A 25,758-nucleotide genomic window follows, 5' to 3' on the forward strand; every position below is an offset into this window, starting at 1 on the left:
AAATAAATACGGTACACAGTGGTTTTGCCATGGGCTGGCACGACCTCTAAGCACAAAAGGTCACAAAACAGCTGGTTTGGAAAGCAATCTGTACAGCCCGCCGCTGCGGAGTCGGGGTGGGGGGCCCAGGCCCCTGGACCATGCTCTGAGGAGGTGAGGACGCGGGGAAACGGAGGCCTCAGACACGGGGAGAGGAGCCGAATGAGGCCTTCCTGGAAGGGACTGTTCAAAGCCTTGGGCTCTCAGCTGGGAGGTGGCCGAGCCGACCTGGGAGAGGCCGCAGCCTCAGTCTCAGGTGCGGCGGGCCCCCCCACCCCAAGCTCATGGGAGACACAGGGCCTGGCTTACACGTACACTCCCCTCTCTCTCTCTGGCTGCTTTCGGTCCCTGAGACCGGTCCCCTAAACTAGGTCGAGGTTTGTCCCGGGGAAGGAGTAGTCGTCCAGTGCCCTGGCCTCCTCCGGGCTGGGAGATTGGAGCGAATGTTACAAAGCTCGGAGGGAACTGGGCTGAGAGCTGGAGAAGGGCCTGGCTTCACCACGACAGCACAGGACTTCGGGGCCGACTTGCTCCTGGCGAAGTCAGGGGAGGCTTCCTGGAGGAAGTGGTGAGGTCTAGAGCTGTTGGATTCCAAAGCCCAGTGACGGTCGTTTGCCTCCAGAGACAAGCAAAACGCTTTGGCAAAACCATGCCTGGGCTACATGAGATTATTTGCACTTCCTAAACAGACCTTCCTGGCACTGACCCCAGACGATAAACCAGAAACCCCCTCTGTCTTCTAGAGTCTCTGCCACCCCGCTGTGCCCCTGCCCAAGTCTCTCCCGTGATCTCCTGTGGCTCTTTGCTTTACCTTCCAGATTCCAGATACTCGATACTGGTTCAGCTGATCCCCCGCTTCAGAAGACCTCATCTGCCTGCCTTGGTCACGGCCACATCGAGGTGAGGTCTTTCTCCTGGGTTTCACCCTCAGCCCCACCTCTCACGAAGTTAGCCACACTTCCCCATCGCCCATGCAGTCTAAAGCATTGCTTTGTTCAAACAGCTTTCCTGGCCCAAGCTACCATGCCCTTCACTTTTTTTTTTTTCCCATTCCAAGCCTTCTCCGTCTGCCGCAGCCCGGACAGCCTCCCCTAGGATCAAGGGCATCGCCTGCTCTGTCAACCAATCTTCCCGAGGCCCCGGTGGACCCACCCCTCTCTTCCCACTGGGAGAGGGGACAAGCCTTAGGGATCTTTACCCTGGTTTTCAGATGCAACTTCTCTAAGCAGGGGGGGGGGGGCTTCAGTGGGGAGCCACAAAGCCCCGGGGATCATGACCCAGCATCTGCACAAGCCATTGTCCTCCCCTTGCCCTGAGCCCCTGAGCCCATGTGAAGGCTTGGAGATGGGGTGACAGAGAGGCTGGACTAAAACTCAAGAGGAGCAGGATCCAGTGCAGATTGTCTCAACTCAAAGGGACCCCTTATACTTCTTGGAGAAACTGAGACCCAGAGAAGGTGGCCATGCTCACGGAGAGGCTTGTGCTTGCGACACCCGTGGCTCCGCAGCAAAGCGACTGTCCTTTTCTAGTCTCTACATTGTGCTTTTGAGAGCCTTTCGGTGCTTGCTGTTAGTTTAACTAAAAGCTTCTGCCCTGCAAAGCTGTAGGCACAGAATGTCAGAGCCGGGCAGGATGTTACAGGCCACCTAATCCAGGTGGGGAAACAGCCCGAGAGAGGCCACAGGCTGACTCAAGGTCAAACGCCTGAGGTCCTTACAATTGCCTCTGGGCCAGCACACCCCCCTTCCCCGGGACAGAACTGAGACCCCCGCCTTCCCTGCCAGGTGGTTTGAGTTTCTGTGGTGAGGACCTAGAGTCCCACCTTCCCTCCCGGCTCAGCCCCACGCCAGCCCTGGACACTAGCTTTGGAACCTGGCGGCCCGGCGGCTATGGGACCGCTTTCCTCTGCAGATCCGTCTCGGAGGGCACCCCCTCCCCACTGCTGCCCTCCACCCAGGGATGTCTCACCAAAGAGGGGTCTAGAGCCCTGTGGCCAGGCCTGGATGAGCCTGGCAGCCCGCCTCCCTCCTGGAGGTCCTACAGCCAGGAGGTTGCCGTCCACTGCCCGCCCCAGTCTGACTCCTGCATCCGCACCCCTCCTTCTCAGCGGGGGGACCGGGTTGGGGGTGTTCAAAGCTGGAAAAGAGAGGTAAGAGAATACGTCCTTCTGGCCTCCAGGCCTGGGGGAGGGGGGGTGTGGGAACTAGCGCCCCCTCCTGCTTGCAGCTCCAGTGGCTACAGGGTCTCCAGCGAGGGAGGGCGAGGGTCCTCTCGCCTCCGTTGGGGATGCAAAGAGGCGCTCGAGGGGGCGCCAGCGGGGAGGCGACGGGCAGGCCGGGAAGAAGCGAAAGAGAGGAACAGGGCGAAGGACAATTACTAAAACCAAAAAGCTACAACCCCAAGGGAACATAGCCTGGGGACTGACGACACCGACACAGCCAGCACCGAAGAAAGAAAGCGGGAGCGGGGAGAAGGGACCTGGGGGCCGGGGGCGTGTCTAGGGTGGGGAAGACAGCGGCTGGGGAGACGGGGTGGCCCACGGGACAGAGGCAGGGAGAGGGAGTCGGGGAAGAAGGAAAGGGGAGAGAGAGACGGAGAGACGGGAAGGCCAGGCCGAGTGGGATGCAGAAGCTGCGGGGCGGAGGCAGGGGCGTTGGAGGTAAAGAGATGGGGGGCGGGGCCTGGGGCAGGCAGGTGCCTGAAAATATAGCTTTATATATTTATATTTATATCTCACATTCCACACACCAACTTACTAGGGGCAGAAGGGGAGGGAGGGAGCGACGGGAGGAGGCGGCACAGGTGGGGGTCTAGCCAGCGAGAGCCTCTTACTCCCCGAGGCGACGGGGGGCGGGGAGGGGGGGGCACCGGCCTCTCACCGCCTCCCCATTGGGCCTCCGTGGGATCCAAGCAGGGCCATGCACAGGGGATGGAGCTCTGGGGGAAGGGGCAGGAGGCAGGACTCCCGAACCCCTGCATCCCTGGGCTCACGGACTTAATTAACTCCTAGAGAGCCGTCTTGGGATAACCGTGGGGCTGGGCTGGGGGCACCCAGGAGCCCTGGCTGGGTGCGAGGCCAGCCGTCAGTTGGGCAGCGTATCGAGTCCCAGGGAGGCGGCGTGCTGCTTGGCCCGAAGCCGCAGGTTCTCGATGCTCGTGGTTTTACTGTTCAGGGCAGCCGAGGCCGGGGCCAGGCCTGCCGGGGGCGCCGGCAGCAGCGGGGACCCCCACACGCCCTGGTGGGCCGCGGCGGCCGCCGACAGGGACTGGTAGTAGGACTGGCAGTGCAGTGAGCCCAGGGGGGCCATGTTGACGCCCAGGTAGGGCACGGCGGCGGCGGCGGCGGCCGCGGCGGCCGCGGGGGCCGGGCCCCCCACCTCGAAGGACGAGTAGTGCACCAGGTTGTTGGTGGCGGCCATGTGCTGGCGGAACTGCTCCTGCAGACGGAAGAGGCTCAGCGGGGAGGAGGAGTAGGAGTGGGAGGGGCCCAGGAGGCCGCCCCCGGGGGCTGCGGGAGCCAGGGCCAGGCTGCCCGGCGAATCTGCAAGCAAAGAGCCAAGAACCGGGGACTCAGGACAAGGGCACAGCTCTCCGGGGGGCGGCGGCGAGGCGGGGGAGGGTCCCTCGACCTTGCCACCGCCTCGGCGCTGCGGGGAAGACAGGCTTTGGCTGAAACCACATCCATCCACCTCGGCCAGGGCATCATCCCCTGAAGCAGCCCCCAGAGTCCGGGGAGGGAGGGAGCACCCTGGGGGAGCTCCCTGCCAAGGCCCCACGGGGGCTTCTTAGGGAGATGCCTGCCTCTTCCTTTCTAGGGGGGTCATCTCACCTCCCCCTCTCCTGCCTGGGGCTCCCATCCCCCTCCAGGTCTCAGCTCAACGGCCCCAGCCCCTCCCTGCCTGGGCCCAGGGTTTGTGTCTGAGACATTCCTTCCGCCAGAGGTCCATCCCTTGGAAAACACAGCTCCAAGTCTCTGCTGCAGGGGGGGCTCTCTGCTACCCCTCCGATACTCCCTCAGTTTGCACTGGTACATCTGCACTGGTCGTTAAAACACTGGAATATTTCCGTAATGATTGATAAACATCTCTTGCCCTGAGCTCACCAAGCACCCCTCCCCTGCCACACAGCCCCTTCCCTAGAACCTCCTGGGCCTTCCCGGGATTCTGCAACGGAAGGGTGACCAGAGGGCACCGGCCTGCTATGGCCAACAGCTGAGTGCCACGTGTCAACTCTCTCCATGCTCTGACCCACGTGGCACAGCCAGGCCCCTGTGCAGCCAGACCTGGCTGTTCTCCCTGGGCTGGGCCTCAGCCCACCCACCGCCCCTGCCAAGTCTTACCTGCCTTGGGGCTGCCCCTCTTGCAGCCCAGCCCCTTGCTCTCAGCCCCAGGGCTTCTCTCAGTTTTGGGATCCTCGGCTCCTGCCCGGGGGTCTTCCTCCCGGTCCGGCTGGTCCTCGGGGGCTGACTCACTGGCAGATTGCTCTGACAGGCTCAGGTGAAGCTCAGCAGGGGGGTCACCGCCGGGCAGGCTGGGGGGCTGCTCAGTCTCCAGCTGGGTGTCTGGAGGTGGGGCCTCGGTCTTGCCTTCCCCGTGGGAGCCCTCAGCCTCCTTCTGCTTCTGGAGCTGCTCTTTCTGCAGGCTGCGCTGCTTCTTCCGGAACTTGGCCCGACGGTTCTTGAACCACACCTGGGGATGGGAAGAAGTGAGCTGTGGAGCACGGTGCTCTGGGAGGGGAAATGAGTGATAATACACCCCCCCCCCCCCCCGCTGCCAAACACACACCCTCCCGATCTCTTCTCAAACTCCCCTCCTGTCACTGAAGGCATCCATGGAGACACCGGTATTGCTTGGGCACCGTGGGCTGAAATGCTGGCTCCCGGAAGCCAGATCGACGGGCTGGTGCTTAAGGAGCCAAGCCTTACCTGCACCCGGGCCTCGGGTAGGTTGGTGCACATGGCCAGCCTCTCACGCATCACCACGTCTGGATAGTGAGTCTTCTGGAAGGTCTTCTCCAGGGCCTCCAGCTGCTGAGCCGTGAACGCCGTGCGACTGCGACGCTGTTTGCGGTGCTGGGAGCCATAGCGGGCCTCCAAGATGATATCTTGAAATGTACAGCCGTTGGAGGGCAAGGACAGGGGGCCCATTTAATTATGGGAAATAGGTTTTGACTCTTACCCTGCTCTGACCCACCGGGGTCCGGCCCTGGCAGGACCCCGGCCCTCTCCCCTTGGAAATCGCCCATCTCCGCTCCATGGGGCTGGATTTTCAGGACTGTTCCACCTGTCACTTGCCATCAGGACCACAGAGGTCTAACTCACCCCAAGAATGGCAGTTCTTGTTTGGGTGGGGCAGGACAGGCAGGTGGGTGGGCACTGCCCTACGATCCTTAAAACCCCGGGACACCGTGGATGATACTCAGAGCGTACATAATGCTAATAACTTGGAAGTCCCCGGCACCAAGGTTCTGAGAGCCCACGACCCTTAGATTCTGGACACGGACAGAGGACCGCCCCGACCATGAGAAGCCAGGCTGTGAGCCTGGGACTTATCTGCCAGGTCTAATTAGGAGCGGTCTGACTGAGCAGATGGAATTCCCTGGCCCTGGATCCTACGTCCTCTGGGCCTGACTATCGACATCCCGTCCGGCCTGATCCTCGGATGGCAGGGCCTGAGGCTCCTGCTCTTATATCTCCTCATCAGAAAGCCCAGCTCTGGGGAGTTCCTACTGTGGCTCAGTGGTAATAAACCCAACTAGCATCCATGAGGATGCGGGTTCGATTCCTGGCCTCCCTCGGTGGGTTAAGAATCTGGTGTGGCTGCGGCTGTGGTGTAGGCTGGCCGCTGCAGCTCCAATTCGATCCCTAGCCTGGGAACCTCCATATGCGGAAGGTTCGGCCCATAAAAGCAAAAAGAAGAAAAAAGAATAGAAAGCCCGGCTCCGGCAGAATCCTCAGAACACAAGAAAGGCTTGTTGCATGCAGTCTTTTTTTTTTTTTTTTTTGTCTTTTTGCCATTTCTTGGGCCGCTCCCACAGCATATGGAGGTTCCCAGGCTAGGGGTTGAATCGGAGCTGTAGCCATCAGCCTACGCCAGAGCCACAGCAGTACGGGATCCAAGCCGCATCTGCGACCTATACCACAGCTCACGGTAACGCCGGATCGTTAACCCACTGAGCAAGGGCGGGGACCGAACCCGCAACCTCATGGTTCCTAGTCGGATTCGTTAACCACTACACCACGACAGGAACTCCTTGTTGCATGCAGTCTTGATCCTTCTGGCTGCTTCCTCTGGGAGGGAAGGACAGAGAGAGGCGGTCACCACAGGCTCGGAGAGGAGACAGGGCTGGTGGACCACAGATTCCCACAGGCCTCGCTGGCCACATGAACCTGCCAGCATGGATGTCGGCCTGGAGTTGCTGTCTAGCCTCCAGCTCTTCTGCTTGACTAGTCCTTGGAGGATAACCAGCTAACCTCTCTCCTCCTGCCTCCCATCACCCGTAAGTGGACCTTGGACTATCTATGCTGAAGGGAACCGGAGCCGCGTCAGCCTCTGCACAGGGCTGCCGGGGTCCTTCCCCTGCACCCCGAGAACTGGAGAGTCAGCACAACACCCTGTATGGGGAAGAAGGAGGAAAGTGGGTGTCCAGGAAGCTTCAGGCTTTGGGAAGGAGCTGCTCCTCCTTCAACGAAGAGCGGAAGCCTGGAACCCCTCACTAACTGGCACTAATCCCAGCCTGGACTGAGCCCCGAGCTCACGCTGGTCACACCAGGGGAGGGGAAGGCGTGGACCCCTCTCGGCACAACTCTGGGTTGGGGAGCAAATGCTCAGCATCCTGCTGTGGCTCCGGGGACTGTCGGGGGCAGGGGGTAGTCACAGCTGAGAGGCCAGGCTGCCTGAACCATCAGCGAAACCTCCTGCCAGAAGGTGAGGCCTCCTGGCAAAAGCCTGCCTGGAGCTCGTGTCCCTGCTTCCTCAGATTAGGGACCTGGGGGGAGTGCTGAGTATGCCACGTCCTCTGCTGCCGCCAGCAGAGGTGAGCCTCCATCCCTGACTCTTCCTCGCTGGGCCCTGGAACATGGTCAGGGGCTAATATTACCACCATGATGGGCACAGGGAACTCACTCCAAACCAGAGAAGCAGCCGTAGTCCAGGCAGGACTGCACCCACGCTCCCATGCAGGAGACAAGGCCCTCATGCAACTTACAGAAGGAAACCAGGGGCTCAGCTAGAGCCACTGAGCCCCTCCCAGAGCCTGGCAGGGTCTAAAGGAATAGAATTGGCTGCCCCACCCTCCCTTCTAGGCTGGAACCTCTCTCCAGGCAGGGTCCCCCATCCCATCCCGTTTCTGGACCTCTACTCATGCTAGTCCTGCTCCTTGCCCTTTTAAGGTGAAGCCCTCCCTGACTTCAGCTGCTCATGCTTTTCTGATCTGTTCCACCATTTGATCCTGGCCGCATTCCCCCTGCCGCGCCCTCTCACGGACGATGGGTACCTGGTGTTCCTGGGAGTGTCCTAAAGCCCTCTGAGGGCCGCTTGGCACAGGGCCAGAACAGTTCACCAGCTGCTTGAGGTTTGGCTCAGGACAGGATGGGCGGGCGGCATCATCTCCCAGGAAATCACGCTCCCCGCCTATGCCATCAGATCCCTCCCATGACCACCAAGGGCAACCATCATGGAGCGAGGAGTCGGGGGACCACCCGCAGCTCCCTCGTGGGCACTCGGCCTAGGATGTGGGTAATCCTGACCTCTGAGCACCTACCAGCCCCTGCTGAGCCCAACCATTCTATGGGATGGGCACTGCCATTGTTCCCTGTATATGAAGGGGGAGCGTGAGGCTCAAGAAGATAGGTGTGTCGGAGTTCCTCTCGTGGTGCAGTGGTTAACGAATCCGACTAGGAACCATGAGGTTGCGGGTTCGATCCCTGGCCTCGCTCAGTGGGTTAAGGATCCGACGCTGCTGTGAGCTGTGGTATAGGTCACAGATGTGGCTCGGATCTGGCGTGGCTGTGGCTGTGGCGTAGGCCAGCAGCTACACCTCCGATTAGACCCCTAGCCTGGGAAATTCTGTATGCCGCAGGTGCGGCCCTAAAAAGACAAAAAGACAAAAAAAAAAAAAAAAAAAAAAAAGAAGAAGAAGAAGAAGACAGGTATGTGGGCAGACCCTACAGTGACTGCAAGTCTGTGACTTCAAAGCTTATATTTTTGGCCATGATGTCACATCCTAAGCTCCTACCCCACCCCTGCCTATTTAACCTCTCCGAGCCCCTGTCTCCTTGTCCATAAAATTGAGATTGATAGCCTCCCTTTACCAGAGTTGAGTGGTTTGGTGCACAGAGAAAGCGTGCGAGCACCACACAATGCCCAGCACACAATCAGTGTTCAAAACACAGGAGCCAAGGAGTTCCCACTGTGGCTCAGTGGGTTAAAAACCCAACTAGTATCCATGAGGATGCGGGTTCGATCCCTGGCCTCGCTCAGTGGGTTAAGGATCTGGCGTTTCCTTGAGCTGTGGTGTAGGTTGCAGATGCGGCTCGGATCTGGTGTTGCTGTGGCTGTGGTGTAGGCCGGCACCTGCAGCTCTGATTCAACCCCTAGCTGGGAACTTTCATATGCCATAGGTGCAGCCTGAAAAAGCAAAAAAAACAAACCAAAAAAACAAACTACAGAAGCTGTTATAGATGTGACACCCTGGCACGGCCTCTCGCCTCCTACCTCAGTCTCTCCATCTGTGAGAGAGACCAACGAATGCTTCCCTCACAGGGCTGTTAGGGAATCTGAAGGCATAGGGCAGCTCCAGGGCCCAGCACAGTGCTGGCAAACAGGGGTGCTCCAGACACTCACATGTAGACTTCGGTTTTTTTGGGGGGGGGTTAGGGCCCCCAGTGGTGGCATATGGAGCTTCCCAGGCTAGGGGTCCAATTGGAGTTAACAGCTGCCAGCCTATGCCGCGGCCACAGGGACACGGGATCCGAGGCGCATCTTAGACCTACACCACAGCTCACGGCAACGCCGGATCCTTAACCCACTGAGCGAGGCCAGGGATCGAACCCGCAACCTCATGGTTCCTAGTCGGATTCACTTTCTCTGCGCCACGACGGGAACTCCCACATGTAGACTTTGAATTGACATCTATCTCCCGGGGTTGCGGAGGGACTGGGTCTTCCTGAGTCTCCCTGAGGAAACATTCCCAGGAGCAACCTTCCCCAGGACCTCTGCCCCGCCCCAGCGCCCCCGTTCTTTCCCCAAGGTCCCATCCCCACAAACGGCCCTTACCAGCCAGGCGCTCGGCCAGCGTAAGCGCGTGCACCGACGGCCGGTAGTCGGGGGCGTGCTGGGCCTGCTGGGCCGCCTGCTGGTGCAGGTTGTACATGGCGCTGAGCGAGTTCATGGCGTGCAGGGAGTAGCCGTTCACCCCGTAGTGCTGCATCGCGACATGTGCCTGCAGACAGCGGAGGCGGGGGGACGTGAGGCCGGGGGAGACCCCGGCCCTGGCCCGGACCTTGGATGCCCACCTCACCCACCCCCGACAGCTTCTGCCGCCCCACGGGAAAGCGGCCCGCCTTGCCCACAGCTAAGCGCGTGAGGGCGCCTTCACGCTGTATTCATGCACCCCGCATTCACTGCTTCCCGCTGTGGGACGTGTGCGGGGATTAATGCTCTGGGCCCTGGAGTCAGACTGCCTGCGCTGCCATCTCCACTCTGCCACCCGGGAGCTCGGGGGCTTTGGGTAAGTCGCTTCACGTCTCTGATCTTCAGATTCTCCATCTGCAAAGCAGCACTTATCTCATGGGGTTGTGGCAAGGATTAAGAGAAGCATTTACTGGAGTTCCTGTTGTAGTTCAGAGGTTAAGGATCTGACACTGTCACTGCGGCCCTGCGGGTTCAATTCCCCTATCTGGAAACGACCATATGCTGTGGGTACAGCCAAAAAATAAAAATAAAAAAAATGTTTAGGGAGTTCCCGCTGTGGCACATCGGACGTGAATCCAGCTAGTATCCATGAGGATTCAGGTTCCATCCCTGGCCTTGCTCAGTGGGTCAGGGATCCAGGGGTGCCGTGAGCTGTGGTGTAGGTCGCAGACGTGGCTCAGATCCTGCATTGCTGTGGCTGTAGCAGAGGCCGGCAGCTATAGCTCCAAGTCAACCCCTAGCCTGGAAACTTCCATACGCTGCGAGTGCAGCCCTCAAAAGCAAAAAAAAAAAAAAAAGAAAAAGAAAATTAAAAAGAGAAGCCTTTGCAGTGGGGTCTAGCATTAGCATGGGCACAAACATGCTCGTCACGGTGATTTATCGATCTGTTTGCTGCTTCGTGCAGCGTCTCTTCGTTTAGCCACCCAGGCACTTACTCGTCTGCACATCACGGCCTCACTCACACACTTACTGCGTGCTCAGCAGCCGCCGAGGTTCACATGGGGCCGCGTCCAGAGCTGGACTGTGAACTCTGAGGCCTTCCTCTGATGAGACAGTGGATTACAAGCCCCATGTGCTGCACAGGTAGAAGAAGGCTGTTACTGTGACTGTTACACACGCACTGCCACTGCCTCCCCCCATTCTCACCGCAGTACCAAGAGGCACCCAGGTCACGAGCAATGAACCCCATTTACAGATGTGTCGACTGAGGCTCGGAGAAAGACCAGTGACGTGCTGAGGCTGTGCAGCCCCTCCAGGGCCTGCCTCGCCCACACCACTTCATTCTTTGGTGGCCAACACACCAGAGAACACATTCCTTCCGCTGAGGGGACTCGGCTCCGCACGGGGCTGCCGGGGTCCCCCAGCCCCAGGTCTCCCCCGGACCCCCATGGTCCATCCGCGTGCCCGCCAAGCATCGGCCTGAGACGTCGTGTTTGGAATGTGGTCCATTTGCTCCAAGAAGACCGTGTCCAGGCGTCCCGGCTCCCCACCCTCGCTCAGGTGGACACATACACAAGCATCCTCAGCATACACACACAAGCGTGCACACACACACACTCACACACATTTTCCGCGTACGAAAACACGGAATTCTCAGCAAAGCATTCACATAAGCGGTCACACTCACACACAAAGTCATCGGCATTCGCAAACTCCACGTCACTGTTCCCGCGGTCCTACCCACAGCCGTCCTCACAGCTACCTCCCCGTGCAGCAGGTGCAGCTACGCCCAAACATGACACCCGTACGCATCCATGCGTGACACACACTCATTCGGCAGATTTGGTTACCAAGCGCCTACCTACGAAGGACCCGCCTTCATGCAGTTTGCCTTCCAAGGGCGGAGGCATATAAAACAGCATATAAACCTGTATTAATAAAGCCGGACAGGAGTACGTGCTCTGCAGAAAAGTAAGGCAGAGGAGGAACATGACGGGAGGAGAGGTGAGGCTGTTCTAGAACCTGTGGTCAGGAAAGAGTGCTCTGATAGTCCACGTGAGCCACGTGGGACTCAGGCGGAAAGGCTTTCCAGGCACAAGGAATGGCAAGAACAGAGGCCCTGAGACAGGAACAAGCTTGATGTGAGGGTGAGTGGGGGGACAGCAAGGAAAGCAGGGTGGCTGGAGCACAGGGGGGAGGGGGAGGGGGGAGAGACGAGGTGGGAGGGCGAGGAAGGGGCCAGATCCCAGGCAGCTTCATAGCCCACTGTAAGGAGTTTGAGAGGGGTTATTTTTATCTTTTGGCTGCACTACTGCAGAAGTTCCGGGTCCAGGGACTGAACCTGAGCTACAGCAGTTTCAGTGACAATGCCAGATCCTTAACCCACTGGGCCACCAGGGAACTCCCCAGAGTTTGGATTTTATCCTGAGTGTGATGGGAAGCCCCTGGAGGGTCTTGAATAGGCGAGTCACAGGCTGATTTGTCGTTAAAAGCTCACTTGGGCGGCTATAGGGAGAACAGGCTGCACAGGATCAAGAAGAGAAGTGGGGAGACCTACCACTGCAGAAGCCCAGGCCCTTCCCCTCGGGTGGCACAGGCGAGGCTGGGGACAGGTGGTCAGAAACAGGATGATGGGGGAATGGACATGACTGCCGATAGGTTAGATAGAAGATGTGAGGAAAAGAGGCTAAAAAAAGGTGACTCGAGTTTTCGGCCTGAGTCACGGAGTAAAGATGCGTCTTCTCCTGAATCCAGAGCTCTAGGGGAGAAACGGGCCTGGGGAGTGGGGTGGGAGGATGGAAATCAAGGCTCTTTGGGGACAAGCTAAGTGTGAAGCCCGGATCCGGCTTCCTAGGACACGTGGTAAATGGAAAACTGGATATACAGGCTGAGGGCTGAGGTCTCAGCACCTCGCACGGGACACCTACCAGAACCCCACTCTGGGCCCCACAAACATGAGGGAAGAATGATACACACGGTGACATGCAGTGTTCAAGCCTTTGCATCGCAGAAGGTACCACAAACAAAGCTAAAAGGCAAAACTGGGGAGATCCTTACCATACAAGACACAGCCAAAGAGACAAAAATAAATAGCACAGGTAAAAATGAATACCCCGGAATACATAAAGAGCTCCTATGTAGAAACCAAAAAACGGTCCCCTTCATAAAAGACAGACGATGACAGCAATGACAACCTGGACGTGGACACCCCCAGCCTATGCCTCAGAACATCCATGCCAGCAGGACCTCCACCTAGACGAGTCCAGCAGCAGCCTCACTCAATGCCCACCTCCCAGGGCACCTCACTTAGCGTTAATCTCTGCTGTTTAACCGCATAGATTTAGTGCATTAGTTATAACCCTTGTTTGATCTTTTAGTTTTCTCCACATGTTCTATGTGTTCACTATTTATCTCCATGTTCTGTGTTTTACAAAATAAAATGTTTCTTATTAAATTTAAAAAAATAAAATAAAAGACAGACTAAGCAAATGAAGATACAACTTTTTTCTTTCTTTTCTTTTTTTTTTTCTTTTTTTTTTTTTTTTTTTTTGTCTTTTTGTCTTTTAGGGCCGCACCGGTGGCATATGGAGGTTCCCAGGCTAAGGTCGAATCAGAGCTACAGCTGCCAGCCTACACCACAGCCACAGCAATGCCAGATCCGAGCCACATCTGTGACCTACACCACAGCACATGGCAACGCCGGATCCTTAACCCACTGAGCGAGGCCAGGGATCGAACCCACGTCCTCATGGATGCTAGCTGGATTCGTTAACCACTGAGCCAAGATGGGAACTCTGAAGATACAACTTATTAAGGAAGGAAAACAGCCCTCTGACGTATGACCAAAAGCTCAGCCTTCCCTGTAACCAAAGAAATAAAAATAGAAACCATAAAATAAGAATTTCACCAGATTAGCAAAAATGAAGAAAACGGAGCCCCCAGGGTTATCTAGGGGAGTAGGAAATGGTGCTTCCCCTCCCTTACTGACCAAAGAGCTCTTTATCCCAGAGTCAAGAGCCTTTAGAGAGGAGTTCTCTTGTGGTGCAACAGGTTAAGGATCGGGCATTGTCTCTGCAGTGGCTTGGTTTGCTGCCGGGGCGCAGGTTTGATCCCTGGCCTGGGAACTTGCGTGACAAAAACAAACGCCTTTAGAGAGAGTACCATTTGACTCAATTTCACTTCCAGAAATGTATCCTTCAAGTATGCAGAGATACGTATACAGGAATATCTGTCACGGCTCTGCCTACAACGGCAAACGATTGGAACGCTCACTGTCCATCGAGAGAGAATTCGTTCAGGAAATGAGGGAACAGTCACGCCAGCAATGGAAGATGGTGCCACGGTGTAAAACAACGGTGTGTGTATGTGCTGATGCTCGCAATGTACTGTCGAGTGGGAGAAATAGGTAACTGTGCATGATGCGATCCCATTTCTGTAATGCATGTATAAATATGCATAGGCAAAGCGTCCGAAATGTTAGCAGAGGTTATCTCTGGGAGATAACCGATGGGGATTACAGGTGAGCTTCACATTTATATTCTTTCTTTCCTTTCCTAAGGGTGAGGATGGAGGGACAGTTATCTTTGTGCTCCAAGGGATGTGGGGATGCAGCCAGGCTCCAAAAGGCGTCCCAAGCGCCATGTGGGGAAGACAACGGAACAGAGTTTAGAAATAATGGTACCCCCCCCCCACTGCTGGGCTGGAATGTCCCTCCCCCACCAAACTCAGGGCTTTGTTGCCTTAAAACTGCTGTTAATGGGGTAAGTGGCATTTTAATTGACTTAATTATTGCTGATCTCACAGTTTTCGATGCACGACAAGGCTTTATTAACTGAAGCCAGGAGGGGTGCCTCTCTCGGCTCCACAACCGCCCCAGCCCACTGGCCCCCCTGAAGGCCTCCAGAACTTTCCCAGTTTGGCGTCTGCCCGCCCCTCCCCTCCAGCCTGATGCCACATCCCGCCCCACCCCACCCCTACCCTGGTACCCAGCGATACCAGATGACCGGCCGTGCGTGATTGTCACGTTTGCTCCCGCTGGGCCTCCACCAGAAGCATCATTGCCCTTCATCCCCCCGACCTGACAGGGCCTGGGTCAACTGACAGCTACTCCTCAGAAGCGAGGCCTTCCCCACCTGCCCCTCGGAAGGTCTCTCTCCTCTTTAGGCTCCACGTTAACTGCGCTCGGGCCATGGAAATGAGGAGGAAGAGGATGACAACAACGACGACAGCAGTAATAATAGCTGCCCTTTGCTGAACGCCCCGAGCCAGGCACCACCCAAAGCACCGCAGGTGGATTTTTCTAATTCTAGCCCCTGGATCAGCGTAGCGCGATGACACCTCTACTGCCAAATCCCAGGGGCTGGCACAGAGGCAGGGCGCAGGAGTCAAGGAGCAGACGGACGCGTTCATAGTAACGACTGTGTATCGAGGGCCGCAGATACACCAGACACCCCATCAATCCTGCCGGCGCCCCAGGAGGGAGGGACTCACCACCCCCTTCTCGCAGACACGGAATCGGAAGGTGAGACTCACTAGATCATCTGTGAAAGGCCAGGCAGCTGGGAAGTGGTGGAACAGGTTTCCACAGGCTAGTGGGCTAGTGTTTCCTACCCCAGGCGCAGGGGCTCCTTCCTGCTCCCGCATCCTCTGTTCCCTGACTCCTGGCGTCTCTGGTTTGATCCGAGGCAGCAGGAAAAGAGCAGAGCGAAAGCACTTCCGTACCCGGTGTGTGCACGTACACGCACGTGTGTGCCCCTGCGAGCGTGTGTATGTTGTGAGAGAAGGCTGTGCGAGCCCGAGCTTCTCTCTCCCAGCCTCGCCTCCTCTTCCTTCTGCAGGTGGACACCAGGGCCCAGGTCTCCTCTGAGGCCACAGAGGGGCCCTTGACTGTGGAGGCCGCTCACCATCCGAGCGGCCCACACGTGGTACCGCAGGCTCACAGGCCCGGAGCGCATCTCAGCGTTCCTGTGTGGCCGTGTGTGTACACAGCCCGACCGTGATCGGGCACACGACTGTGTGTGTCTGTGTCTGGGTGTGCATGTCTGTGGACCAGTGTGAGTGAGTGTGTGTGTGTGTGTGTGTGTGAGATCAGAGGAAGGCACACTAAATGGTACCCTCAGAAGTCATGTGGTCCTGCCAGGGTCTGAGGGAGAATCAGAGAGAATTACAAAGAGAAAGAAGGAAAAAAGGAAAGAAGGAAGGAAGGAAGGAAGGAGGGAAAGAAAAGAAAAGAAAAGAAAGAAGGAAGGGAGGAAGGAAAGAGACAGAAAGAGGGAGTGAGAAAAGAAAGAGAGGGGGAGGGAGGAAGGAAGGAAAGAAAAAGAAAGAAAGAAGCAAAGAGATGGAGGTGATGCAGAGAGCAAGAGAGATCAACACAGAGAAAAGAAACAGGCCTGTCGCACCCATCTGGGCTTTTCTGCAACACCTCACACAGAGCCTGGGACGCAGCCAGTGCAGAGTAAAAATAAATGCTGCATGGATGAGAAAGGTGCACAGGCTAGGAGATGCTAGGGGAAGAAGGGCCACCACAGCCCAGTATGGTCCTCGGGGCCCTGGTCCCACCACCTCCTCTGTCCCCAGGACCATAAGCCTGGGTCTGGGGAGAACCTGCCCAGTCGGCCTTTTTCCAGCCGTGGGGCAGCCCAGGCCCGCCCCCGGGGGGTCCTCAGCCAGGCCCAGCAGCTGGAGCTGCATCCACATCCAGTTCTGAGTGCCGTGGGTCCATGAGGGAGGCCAAGAGCCACCCAGGCTGGAATCCTGCAGGGCCAGTGGGAGCCTCTAAACAGGGCCCGGCACCCCTGGCCTCAGGCCGGGTCCTGCGTGGGCTCAGCCCACTGCACACTCCAAACAGAATCAATTATATATTTAAAAGGTGCCGCCCTGCAATTCCTGGCGAGCCAGGAGAGCCATCCATCATGGCACGACCGTGTTTCACAAGCTGTCGAATTGTGCTTACATTGGTTAAAAGAATCTTTATATTTCATTAAGCAAGCAGATCGGCGGATCTCCCGCCACAGGCGCCATATAGATGGCTTTAATTTTCCAAATCTGCAAATGCATCCGTTATGTCCCCGCGTCGCTGCTGGCTGCGGCCTAATGCCCAGCCAATCGAAGAATCAAGCAGAATTTTATTAGGGGGCATTTTTTATAAATTAACTGCGGCACTGCTAGGAAACCACACGGAAGGCATCTTTGATTAAAAAGAAAGTGGGCCCTTCCGCCTCTGGTCACACCTGGCTCAGCCACCCCCCAACCCACCCCAACTCTCTTCGCCTCTTCCTCCCCTTTTCCCAACTTCCAATCCCCCCTCTGTGTCTCCTCACTCCCTCACACAGTGGAGAAGAAACCAGAGAACAACTTTGTTTAAAGGCAAGGAAGGGACGCAGATGGGGAAGAATCAGACGTCTCGGAGCCATGTGCCTCCTCCGTCCCAAGCATGGCCAGACACAGTATCTCATTACCGAGGACAGCTACCTCTTCCTGAACCTTAACCTTGAGCCAAGCCCTCTTCTTTACACTTGAACAAGCTTCAACCCGCCCCGCCCAGGTAGGGCATGTTATCCCCACTCTATGAATGAGAGAGCTGAGACTCGGAGAGCTGAGGTCACCTGCCCGAGGCCCCGCAGTTAGGAAGGGGTAGAGGCAGGACAGGAGCCCCAACACGGAGGATCTACCTGGTGCTTATTTCAAAAGTGTGGCCCAGAGCCAGGCCCCTGTGAGGACTGGCCTGGGTGCCAGTGGCAGCGGGAGGGACCCTAGGGAGCTTGCTGCCCTGGACTTCCTTGCCAGAGAAATACGGCTGCCCCCTTAGGCCCAGAGGTTCCCCGGTGACCCTCTGGGGGGACAGGCCCCGGCAGCCATCCCTCCTGCCAAGCCGTTTGGAGACAAAAAAAGGATTTGTGCTTGGCAGGTAGAAGAGCAGGCCTACACGGACCTGGCAGCTCCGGCACAGGGCTCCGCCCCACCCCCAGGCTGCTGTGTTTCCTTGGCCAGGGTCCTGCCTTCCCGAACCTCTTCTGCTACAACGCGGACCCTGGAGGGAGAGAACTCTTGGTAGTGGGAGGTGTGTAACCCGGGGCTGGCCAGTCACCTGAGGAGGCTGAGCAGGAGAGATTCCTTGGGGGGGGGGTGCACATAAATGTGTGTGTTTTGGGGGGGGGGGTCACAGACGAAGATGACCTGGAGTCTTCCAGCTCTGAGCTCCTGGGTCCAGGATTTTAAGAGGAGCTCTGTGCCTGGAACATGCCAGATTCTCGATTATGGCAACTTCACCCCTTCCTTACCCCGACTCTGTGAGGGAGGCGTGATGACTCTTCCCACTCAGCAGATGAGGAATTGAGGCTCGAGGAAGGTGAGTTACCCGTGGCTGGCTTGTTTGGGAACTGGAAAGGCTGAGCTGCCGTCCCAATAAACACCCCTCTTCCCACGTCTGTCCTTAGGCCTGAATAGCTGGGACTCAGCATGTGTCGTGAGAGGCACCAGGACCTCTGCCCCACCTTGACCAAGGACCCTGCGAGCACCAGGGCTGTGGGCAGACCTGAGAGGAGGGTATCCCCAGCTGCTCTCTCTCAGGTACTGTTTATTTTCCAGATCCACTCTCAAGTCACTGCGGAACCCTCCAGGCTCCCCAAACCTCCACGGTCGGTATTAGGCAAACAAAGGTGCAGGAAGCCCAGGAGCCAGCCTCCTTCTCCCCTTGCCAGGCGCCAGGCTCCCCCCAGCCATGCCCCCCTTCCCAGGAGGGTGAGCCAGGGTGTCAACAATTCATTGATTCGACACGGCCAGCAAGACCACAGGGAGCAGCCAAAGAAACACATTCTGGAGACACACACACTCATTGTGTCCACTCCCCCACGCTCGCTCTCACCTAATCCACTGCACCCCCTCCCACCGACCGAGACACGGCTCCCCAAAGTCACTGTGTAGCTGCCTCCTCCTCTGGGAACACTTCCCCTCCACCAATATCACCTGGAGCACTCCTGATCCCACACACTGGCTTAGGCACCCCCTTCTCCAGGAAGCCTCCCCTGATAACCCAGGCTGGGTCGGATAACTTCTTTGGACTCCTATCATAGCCTTACCTCACCAAATCGTAGCTGCCCATTTGCCTGCCCTTCATCCGAGCTATAATAATAACTATTTGGGGGAGTTCCCTGGTGGCGCAGCGGGTCAAGGATCCAGTGTTGTCCCTGCAGCACTGCAGCGGCTCAGGTCGCTGCTGTGGCACCAGTTTGATCCCGGGCCCAGGGAACTTCCACATGCCACAGGAGCAGACAAACACCACCACCAATGAGAATAATAATAACTTTTTTTTTTAACCAGCCATCCTGAGAGAGAGACCTGACAGGCAGCATCTCATTTAATCCTCACCGCAATCTCATCCCAGTTGACTCAGAAGAAAGCCGAGACCTAGAGAGAGAACGTCACTTGCCCAAAGACACACAGCTAAGCAGCTTAGCCAAGATGGAATCCAGGGAGCGCAGCTCTCAGGCGTGAACTCGGGGCTCACCGAGAGCCCTTGACCTCCGCAATCCAGCGGGGCAGGGTCTGGCTCAGGAGCCGGTACTCAGTAGCCAGCACAGAAGACATTAGACACTTACCCACAGGTAAAAATAGAGCCACTGTTTGTCAGGCCAGGAACACCAAGCTAATATAACGAGTTCCAGCTCCAGGGGCTCAAATCCTAGCAGAACAGTCAGGTGGTCAAGTGCCCTGGGTGACGGGAGAGCCGCTCTGGGAGATGTGGGGAGGCAGCAGTGCCCAGAAGTGAGTGAGCCGAGGCCCAGCGTCGCCTCCTTACCTGCCCTACCCTGCAGGGAAGACCCCATGTCCCCACCAGAAGCCGGGCCACCTCCTGCCCATAGCTTTGGCCCTGACTTTGTCACAGGCTGAGCCCTGACCCTGTCCCACGGGAAGCCCTGGCCACTGCTCTCATCTTGGCCACATCCGCCCCTCTGTAGCACCCCGACCCCCACGTTGCTACCAGTAACCCCCCACGGCTGGATCCACATGGTGAAAGAATGGCGGTTGAGGTCCAGAATCCCTGGCATCCCCCTTCCAGCTCAGTTGAGGGCCCCCAAACTGATCCTAGAGTTGGAGCCAAGGACCACAGATGGTGGGCTTCAGGGTGTGTGGCTTCACAAGGGTCAGATCTGATGGGGTGCGGGTCTCTGGGCACCTAGAGCTCCTCAGTTTCTCAAATGAGCGGCTCGCCAAGAGAATGCTCATCTCTTGGTTTAAGGGATGGGGGTAGAGGAGGGATGGGGCGGAGCGCCCCCCAGCGGAAGAGCCCCAGAGTCCTGGGTGGGTCTCAGGACAGACCCCCGGCCCCACGGCCCTCTAGACAAGAAGCCCAGGAGCTTAGTTCCTACACAAACTGTTATCCATGAACATCCAATTATCCCTCGGTCCAAGCCATTAATTATAAATCAGCCGCTAATTGGGGTAATTAGCCCCCCGCAGGCTAATGGGCCGAGACTGAGGGAGGCCCCTCCGCCTACTGTTCTCTGAGGTGCCTCGTGTTGGGGAGGGGGGTGCAAAGAAATCAGGCAACCAGCGTTGATTTTTTTTTTTTTTTTTTAAGGCCGAGAAATGCGGCAGGGGAAGGAGGAGACGATGAGAAAGGCCAATTTTTGTTGTCTGGTTCTCGAATCCCATTAAGCCTCTGCTCCAGAGGACAGGCTGGCCCGGGGGGAGGTCTGACCGCAGGTCCTGGGAGTCAAACTGCCGGAATAACTGCTCAACTCTCTGCTTCCTTTCCCGTAGAGATGCAACTAGGGATCCAGAGAAGAAAGCCGGGGGGGGGGGGGGGGACCCGGAAGGAGCTGGAGGGCAGGCGGCACAGGGTCACCCACCGGCCGGTGCCCACCTGTCACCTGCGCAGAGAAGTCGGCCTCACTCTCCGGGGCCCAGAGTCCCATCCCGCAGGGAAGAGCTGCACCGCTCCAGGATCTCAGAGACCCAGGTCTGGTGGGGCCCGGAAACAGACTGCAGAGTCCCGGTGGAGCCACTGCTCCAGGCCCAGGTTTGGGCCTGGAGCTGCTGGAGGGGTGTGTCTTGCTGCTGGGAGACCCTGGGTCCTGCCTAGCGCGCGGACTCGTGTCCAGAGAGATACGGGGACCCGTGGCTGCAGGGACACAAACAGCCCGGGGGCGCAGAGCTGTGGGGGCTGGAAGGGGCCGTGAGACCCAGTATGTTCCAGCGGGGACACACTGAAGCAGCGCCTGCCGCGGTGGTGGACTGATCGCAAGAAGCGACCTCGTCTGGGAAATGCATTCTGGCCTGATGAGCAGGCTCCCAGGACTCTTCCCTGACGCTGCAAGAAACCTGGCTAAAGTTGGGAGAACGCGCCGCGCCAGAGCTGAGATGCCTGGCCTGGGAGGTCCGCGCATCCGGCGGCCCTGGGCCGAGTCAAATGTGTTGTTCAAAGAACAGAGACGTGACTACGCGAGGAGAGAGATGGCTGGACGGTGGGAGGACGGGACAGGATGACGGAGAGCCCAGCTCCGTGACCCTCTCACCCCAGGGGACACTGAGGCGCAGGGAGGAGCAAAGACTCGCCCAGGGTCAGAGACGATGGGTACTCCGTGCAGGATGAAGGTCCCAACTGGACCACACGCTCCGCTCGCCAGCTCTCGCCAGCTCGCCACTCACCGTCCCCCCAGCACCCCCCCAACCCTCCTGCCTGCTCAGTAATGGGCTTTGGCGGGCGGCGTCGCCCGGGGCCTTGATTAGATATTTATTGCTGTCATTTACATGGGCACTGTGGGGCCGCTGAGCGGGACTGTGGGGAAGGGGCGGGTGGAGGGGGGGGAGAGGACGCAGAACGTGGGGGAGGTGGGGGTTGGCTTCTCGTGGACTGGAGACCCGGCAGGAGGGGTGAGCATGGAGCCCTGGCAGGAGTTGTGGACACACCAGCCTCTGGGCTGCACCGAGTGAGGGGGAGAAGTGGGACCGTGGAGCCTCCAGTAGGTGCCCTGGGAGTGTCTTCCTGAGATACACTGAGTGTCCTGTGAGTTTAATCTGTGTGTGTAATATGGCGTCTGTTCAAGGGGTTTTGTGAGTATGTGTCGGGCAGATCTGCCTCCGTGCCCCATGCATGTGTGTGTTTCTCTACCTGTGAGACTTCTCACCTGAGTGTGTGAATGAGCCACCTATAGCCCAGGAAACGCTAACCCACACTGCTGACTCTGTGGCGGTCAGTGTGTGTGTGTGTGTGTGTGTTTATCCTTGTGTGTCTTTCCATCTGCATGGCAGGGGGAAAAAAATGTGAGTGTGTGCACACAGAGATTGGGGAGGGAGGGGTCTCTGCTCCTCAGTCAGATTCTGCAATCTTCAGACGGGTGGGGGGCTCTAATCACCAAACTCAGTCGGGCATCACCAGAACCCAGGTTTCAGGGTGGCAGGCTTGGAGGCCTGCAGGCTGATCCCCCATCTCATCCCTGACAGAGTCAGAGTACTGTCAGCTCGGGTCCTCTGGAAACTTTTGACTCCTAAAGACCCACTAGGCAGTGGGGAAGGGAGTGTGTGGGGGCCGAGTCCCCAGAGCAAGCTACGTTTGCATCAGAGCAGAGAAACGGCTCCAATTTCCAGAGCACACAGTTCTGCATGTGAAAGTGGTGGGGACCGGTGCAGGGGTCCTCCGAAAACTCACCCATGGCCCTGGAAGCTGACCCCGCAGAGCCCGTTTGGAAGTCTGGGTGCTCGCCTTCGAGGCTGCCTTCGCCTAGGGCGGGTTTCCACTCCTCTGCGCCTTTGCCCTTCGGTTCGGCCGCAGCCAGGTTCCCGCTTCCCAGCAGGAGTCGGCGCCCATAAGGTCTGAGCGGGTGGGGAAAAGCACTCACCCCCATCCTGAGAAGCGGCTCCCTGCGTCTTGTCCAAAGAGCATATCTGTATCTACCCCGGCTACTGGAGGAGAGAGATTTGAGCCAATTATTTGGATAATTTGCTCTCACTGGATGGCAAATTCGATTTATTTCTGACCGCCTACACACACAGTAGCAAAGCTGGTTTGCAGAGAGGGGTAGTAGCGAGTAAATTTACTGACCCTTTGGTCTGACTGCCTTGTCCTTTTGGGGAGGATGGAGGATAAAGAGTCGGGAAACCCGAATCCCTGCAACATTGAAAACAACTTTCACTCCACCCCACCTAAAATCAATAGGCGACAGGACCTCCCAGGAAGATGCTGGACCCGGCCAACCCGCCTGCAGCGCACAGGATCCCGAGCTCAAGTGAGAAAGACTCCGGCCACAACAGCGCCGACGCGGCTGCAAACCAGGAACCCGCACGATCTTTGCCGCTGCGGGGCAAACTGCCTCTGCGACGGGAACAGCCTGGCCCCCGCCCCCACAAGGCCCGTCGAGGCAGGAAAGCCCTCCTCTCTCTCCGAAGTCCTTAAACTGGAGCCGCCTCAGCAAACCCGCACTAGCCCGACGACGCCACACCTCTAGGGAATTTTGTAAAACGGAAAAGACCGTCCCGCGCCCGGGGAGGACTGGCCCTGAGGCTGCGCTCGAGGCTCCGCAGGTTCCCTGCTTTGGGGCGGGGGGGCGGTCCAAACACGGAATGAGAACCGAAAGGGCGCGGATCCAGCCTCCTCCCAATCCCCAGTCCACGACTCCCTCATCGGACAAATCACCAGCCTGGGGAACGCGCGCCGCACACACACGCAGACACACACACGCAGGCAGACACACAAACTCTGGTATAAAGGAAAATTCGGGCCCCAGATTTGGGGAAAACCTGGAGAAGGAGAGATACCTGTCCTCTCGGGCCCCCTACACGCGCCACCAGGGCTGCTGCGGCCCCTGCCCGGAGCCCGGAAACTTGTGATGGGCGAGAAAGTTCAGCCAGTGGAGTCGGGGACACCGCTTGTCCCCGTCCAGAACCGGATCACAGTCACTCAAGGTGGGAGGTTCACACAGGAGAGGCTCTGGCAGTGCCCCCAATCCCTTGATCGCTCCACTCGAAGCACCACGAAGCGGCTCCGGGGACTGGCCCCAGCCTGCGGTTCCCCGCCGCAGCTCAACCGAACCACGCCAGCCGGGTCCGCGAGAGGCAAAACGAATTCCAAGGTACTAGGCCCGCTGTGCCACAAACACCCACCTGGGGGACTCCAGCCTGAGGCCGCATTTACGAAAAGAGAAGCCGGCCGGGCACTGAACCACCCCCAACCGGAGAATTCGTGCAGAATCGCGATCCCAAGAGAAAAGGCGCGGTCGAGGGCGGTGGAGTTTGAGCCCAAGCCGCGCGGGCAGGACCAGTGCGGGATCCCGGGTAATGCGCGGGGCACCGCGGCGTTCGCCCAGCCGGCTGCGTGGACGCGGGAGCTGGAGAGGCGTGGGAGGCCCCTGCGCTCCCCGGGCTGGGACCCGAGCTGCGAGCCGCGCCTCCTCCCCAGCCCCGGCCCCGGGCTCCGCGACGCCCCGGGGCTGCATCTGCTCCGCATTACCCCCGCCACCTCCTCCCCGCCCCCTCCAAACTGAGAAGGATTTGTCTCCGCTTAATATCCAAACCTTTTTTGTATTTATTTTTTTCAGGGGGAAGTAATATCTTCCAAATGAGGCAAAACCGTGACGGATCCGAAGCGTTCTCTGCGGGTGCCTGCGTCTCCGCGGGCCCGGGCTTCCGGCTCTGCCTCGGCGCGTTTCTACCCGCGGCTCTGTCTTCTCTCTTTCTCGGAATTCCGAGCGCTGCGCTCTTCCTGGCTCCTTGGGCTGTTCGCTCTCGCGGACTCCGCTGGCCGCCCGGGGTACCGCTCCCTCCGTCTCACCCTGCGGGTCTCTCGGTCTCTCCCTGTCTCCCAGGCCTTTCCCTCCTCTTCCTCTAACCCTGCGCACTCGGTCTGTCCCCAGGTCCCTGGCCCCCAAGCAAACTTTCCAGTCCTCCTAGCGGGTCCAGGCCTGCAGGACCCCTCGAGGGGTGGCAGTCCCCGGCGCTCTCCGCCCGCGTCCTTCCCGTCCCAGCGGCCCTCCCGGCTCGGCCCCGCGGTCCCCGCCCGCTCGCACCTGGTCTCCCCGGCCCGCGCCGCCGCCGCCGCTGCCATCTACGCGCGCCTCGTCCGGGGCTGGAGTTTTAAACGGCGTTTCCCGGGCGCCCCGCGCGGCTCCGCGCGCTCCCCAATGGCCCCGGTGGCTGCCAATCACGCGCCGCTCCCGCCCCCGCCCCGCCCCGCCGGTGCTGCAGAGCCGCTCTCGGCCCAGGCTGCCCGGGTCCCAAAGTCTGAGAGTCGGTGGGTCTGTTGGCCCGACCAGCGTCCGTCACCAACTCTGAATCTCGGTATTCCGGTCTCCAGGCCAGGGGTCTCCGCCTTTCCCGGGTCTGCAGAAGCCTCAGGCCCATTTCAAAGGCAAGGAGAGGCCTCGAAACCTTGCCCTCCCGCGAGGCCTCATTCGCGGCGGGGGGCTTAGCACCGGGGTCAGCAACGAGGACGTGGGGGCGCCTTGACTTACTCCCACGCCCACTGTCCCTCCAAGACTGGTCCCGCGCTGTGAACACACGCACTCACTCTGTCAGTCCCACACATCCACAGTCCTGTCACCCCCGTGCCACCACACCACCCCACAGCCAGCAATGAGAACTCACCATGCACACACTCAGCCCGTACACAGGCTGGCGCTCCCAGCAGCAGGTCACCCCTCTGGCGGCTGGAGGCCTCTTGGAGAAGCTGCTGGCCTGGAACTCGGCCTCACGCGAAGCCACATGCACCTGTCTCAAGGAAGACAAACACACAGTGCCTGACCCTAGGAGGGAAAATCCTGGGCCTGGAATCCTCCCGTTCTGCCAGTGCCCCCCTCCCTCCAGGCAGGACTGGTTCACAGGAAGACACATTCTGGAGCCTGGCAGTGATGGAGGTTGGCCTCCTGAAAGGTGTGTCTGGCATGTGTGCCAGAGGGGCAGGTTCAACCACACTGCTGGTGATGCTGGTGTGACCAGGACCTGTACTGAGGCTCTATGTGTGTGGCTGCTGTGTGTGGAGGTCACTGCAGAGGTGCTTGGCCAAGCGTGGGTAGGGGTGTGTCCCTGCATGGCTGGGATTCTGTATGGCCTGCCTTTGGGCACAGTGGCAGCAACTGCGAGTCACATGTGGAGTGTGTTCTTGTGACCTGTGCTCCCAAGATCACAGGTCCACGTGGAGGCTCCTACGACCGGAAGTCCTTTTTGTGTGTATAACCAATCCTTGTGCAATTGTGCGTCCAAGCGTGATTGTGAATCCAGGTAGCCAAGTGCAGGACAGACACAGGACAGGCTCATGCCCTTACACTCAGGGTGGGGCAGCTGGGCCTTGGTTCTGGCATTTCCTCTGGTCTGTATGGGAGGCTTTTCATCTAGCCCCTGGGAGCTGGCTGTTTCCTTAGCGCCAAAGGCA

At 58.5% G+C, this 25,758-nt stretch overlaps 1 protein-coding gene and 1 long non-coding RNA gene across 2 annotated transcripts; one reads left to right on the top strand and one right to left on the bottom strand.

Moving 5' to 3' along the window:
- Nucleotides 1-1,235, top strand: LOC146402997 (uncharacterized). Its single transcript, XR_014805196.1, has 3 exons — nt 1-153; nt 858-939; nt 1,097-1,235. It is a non-coding gene; the product is annotated as an uncharacterized LOC146402997 (long non-coding RNA).
- DMBX1 (diencephalon/mesencephalon homeobox 1) lies at nt 145-24,452 on the bottom strand. The gene is made up of 6 exons (XM_021096716.2): nt 24,398-24,452; nt 10,423-10,527; nt 9,315-9,480; nt 4,964-5,142; nt 4,379-4,727; nt 145-3,580 (listed from the first exon to the last, which is right to left on the bottom strand). The coding sequence occupies exons 3-6, from the start codon at nt 9,466-9,468 to the stop codon at nt 3,123-3,125; spliced, it is 1,140 nt and encodes a 379-aa protein (XP_020952375.1). The 5' UTR covers nt 9,469-9,480; nt 10,423-10,527; nt 24,398-24,452; the 3' UTR covers nt 145-3,122.
- Between the last annotated feature and the right edge of the window lie 1,306 nt (nt 24,453-25,758).

This window comes from Sus scrofa, chromosome 6 (genome assembly GCF_054392235.1).
Source record: "Sus scrofa isolate SSC_HxYL_T2T_F1_AM1 chromosome 6, Sscrofa_HxYL_maternal_Yorkshire_Landrace_v2.0, whole genome shotgun sequence".
NCBI classification, from domain to species: Eukaryota; Metazoa; Chordata; class Mammalia; order Artiodactyla; family Suidae; genus Sus; species Sus scrofa.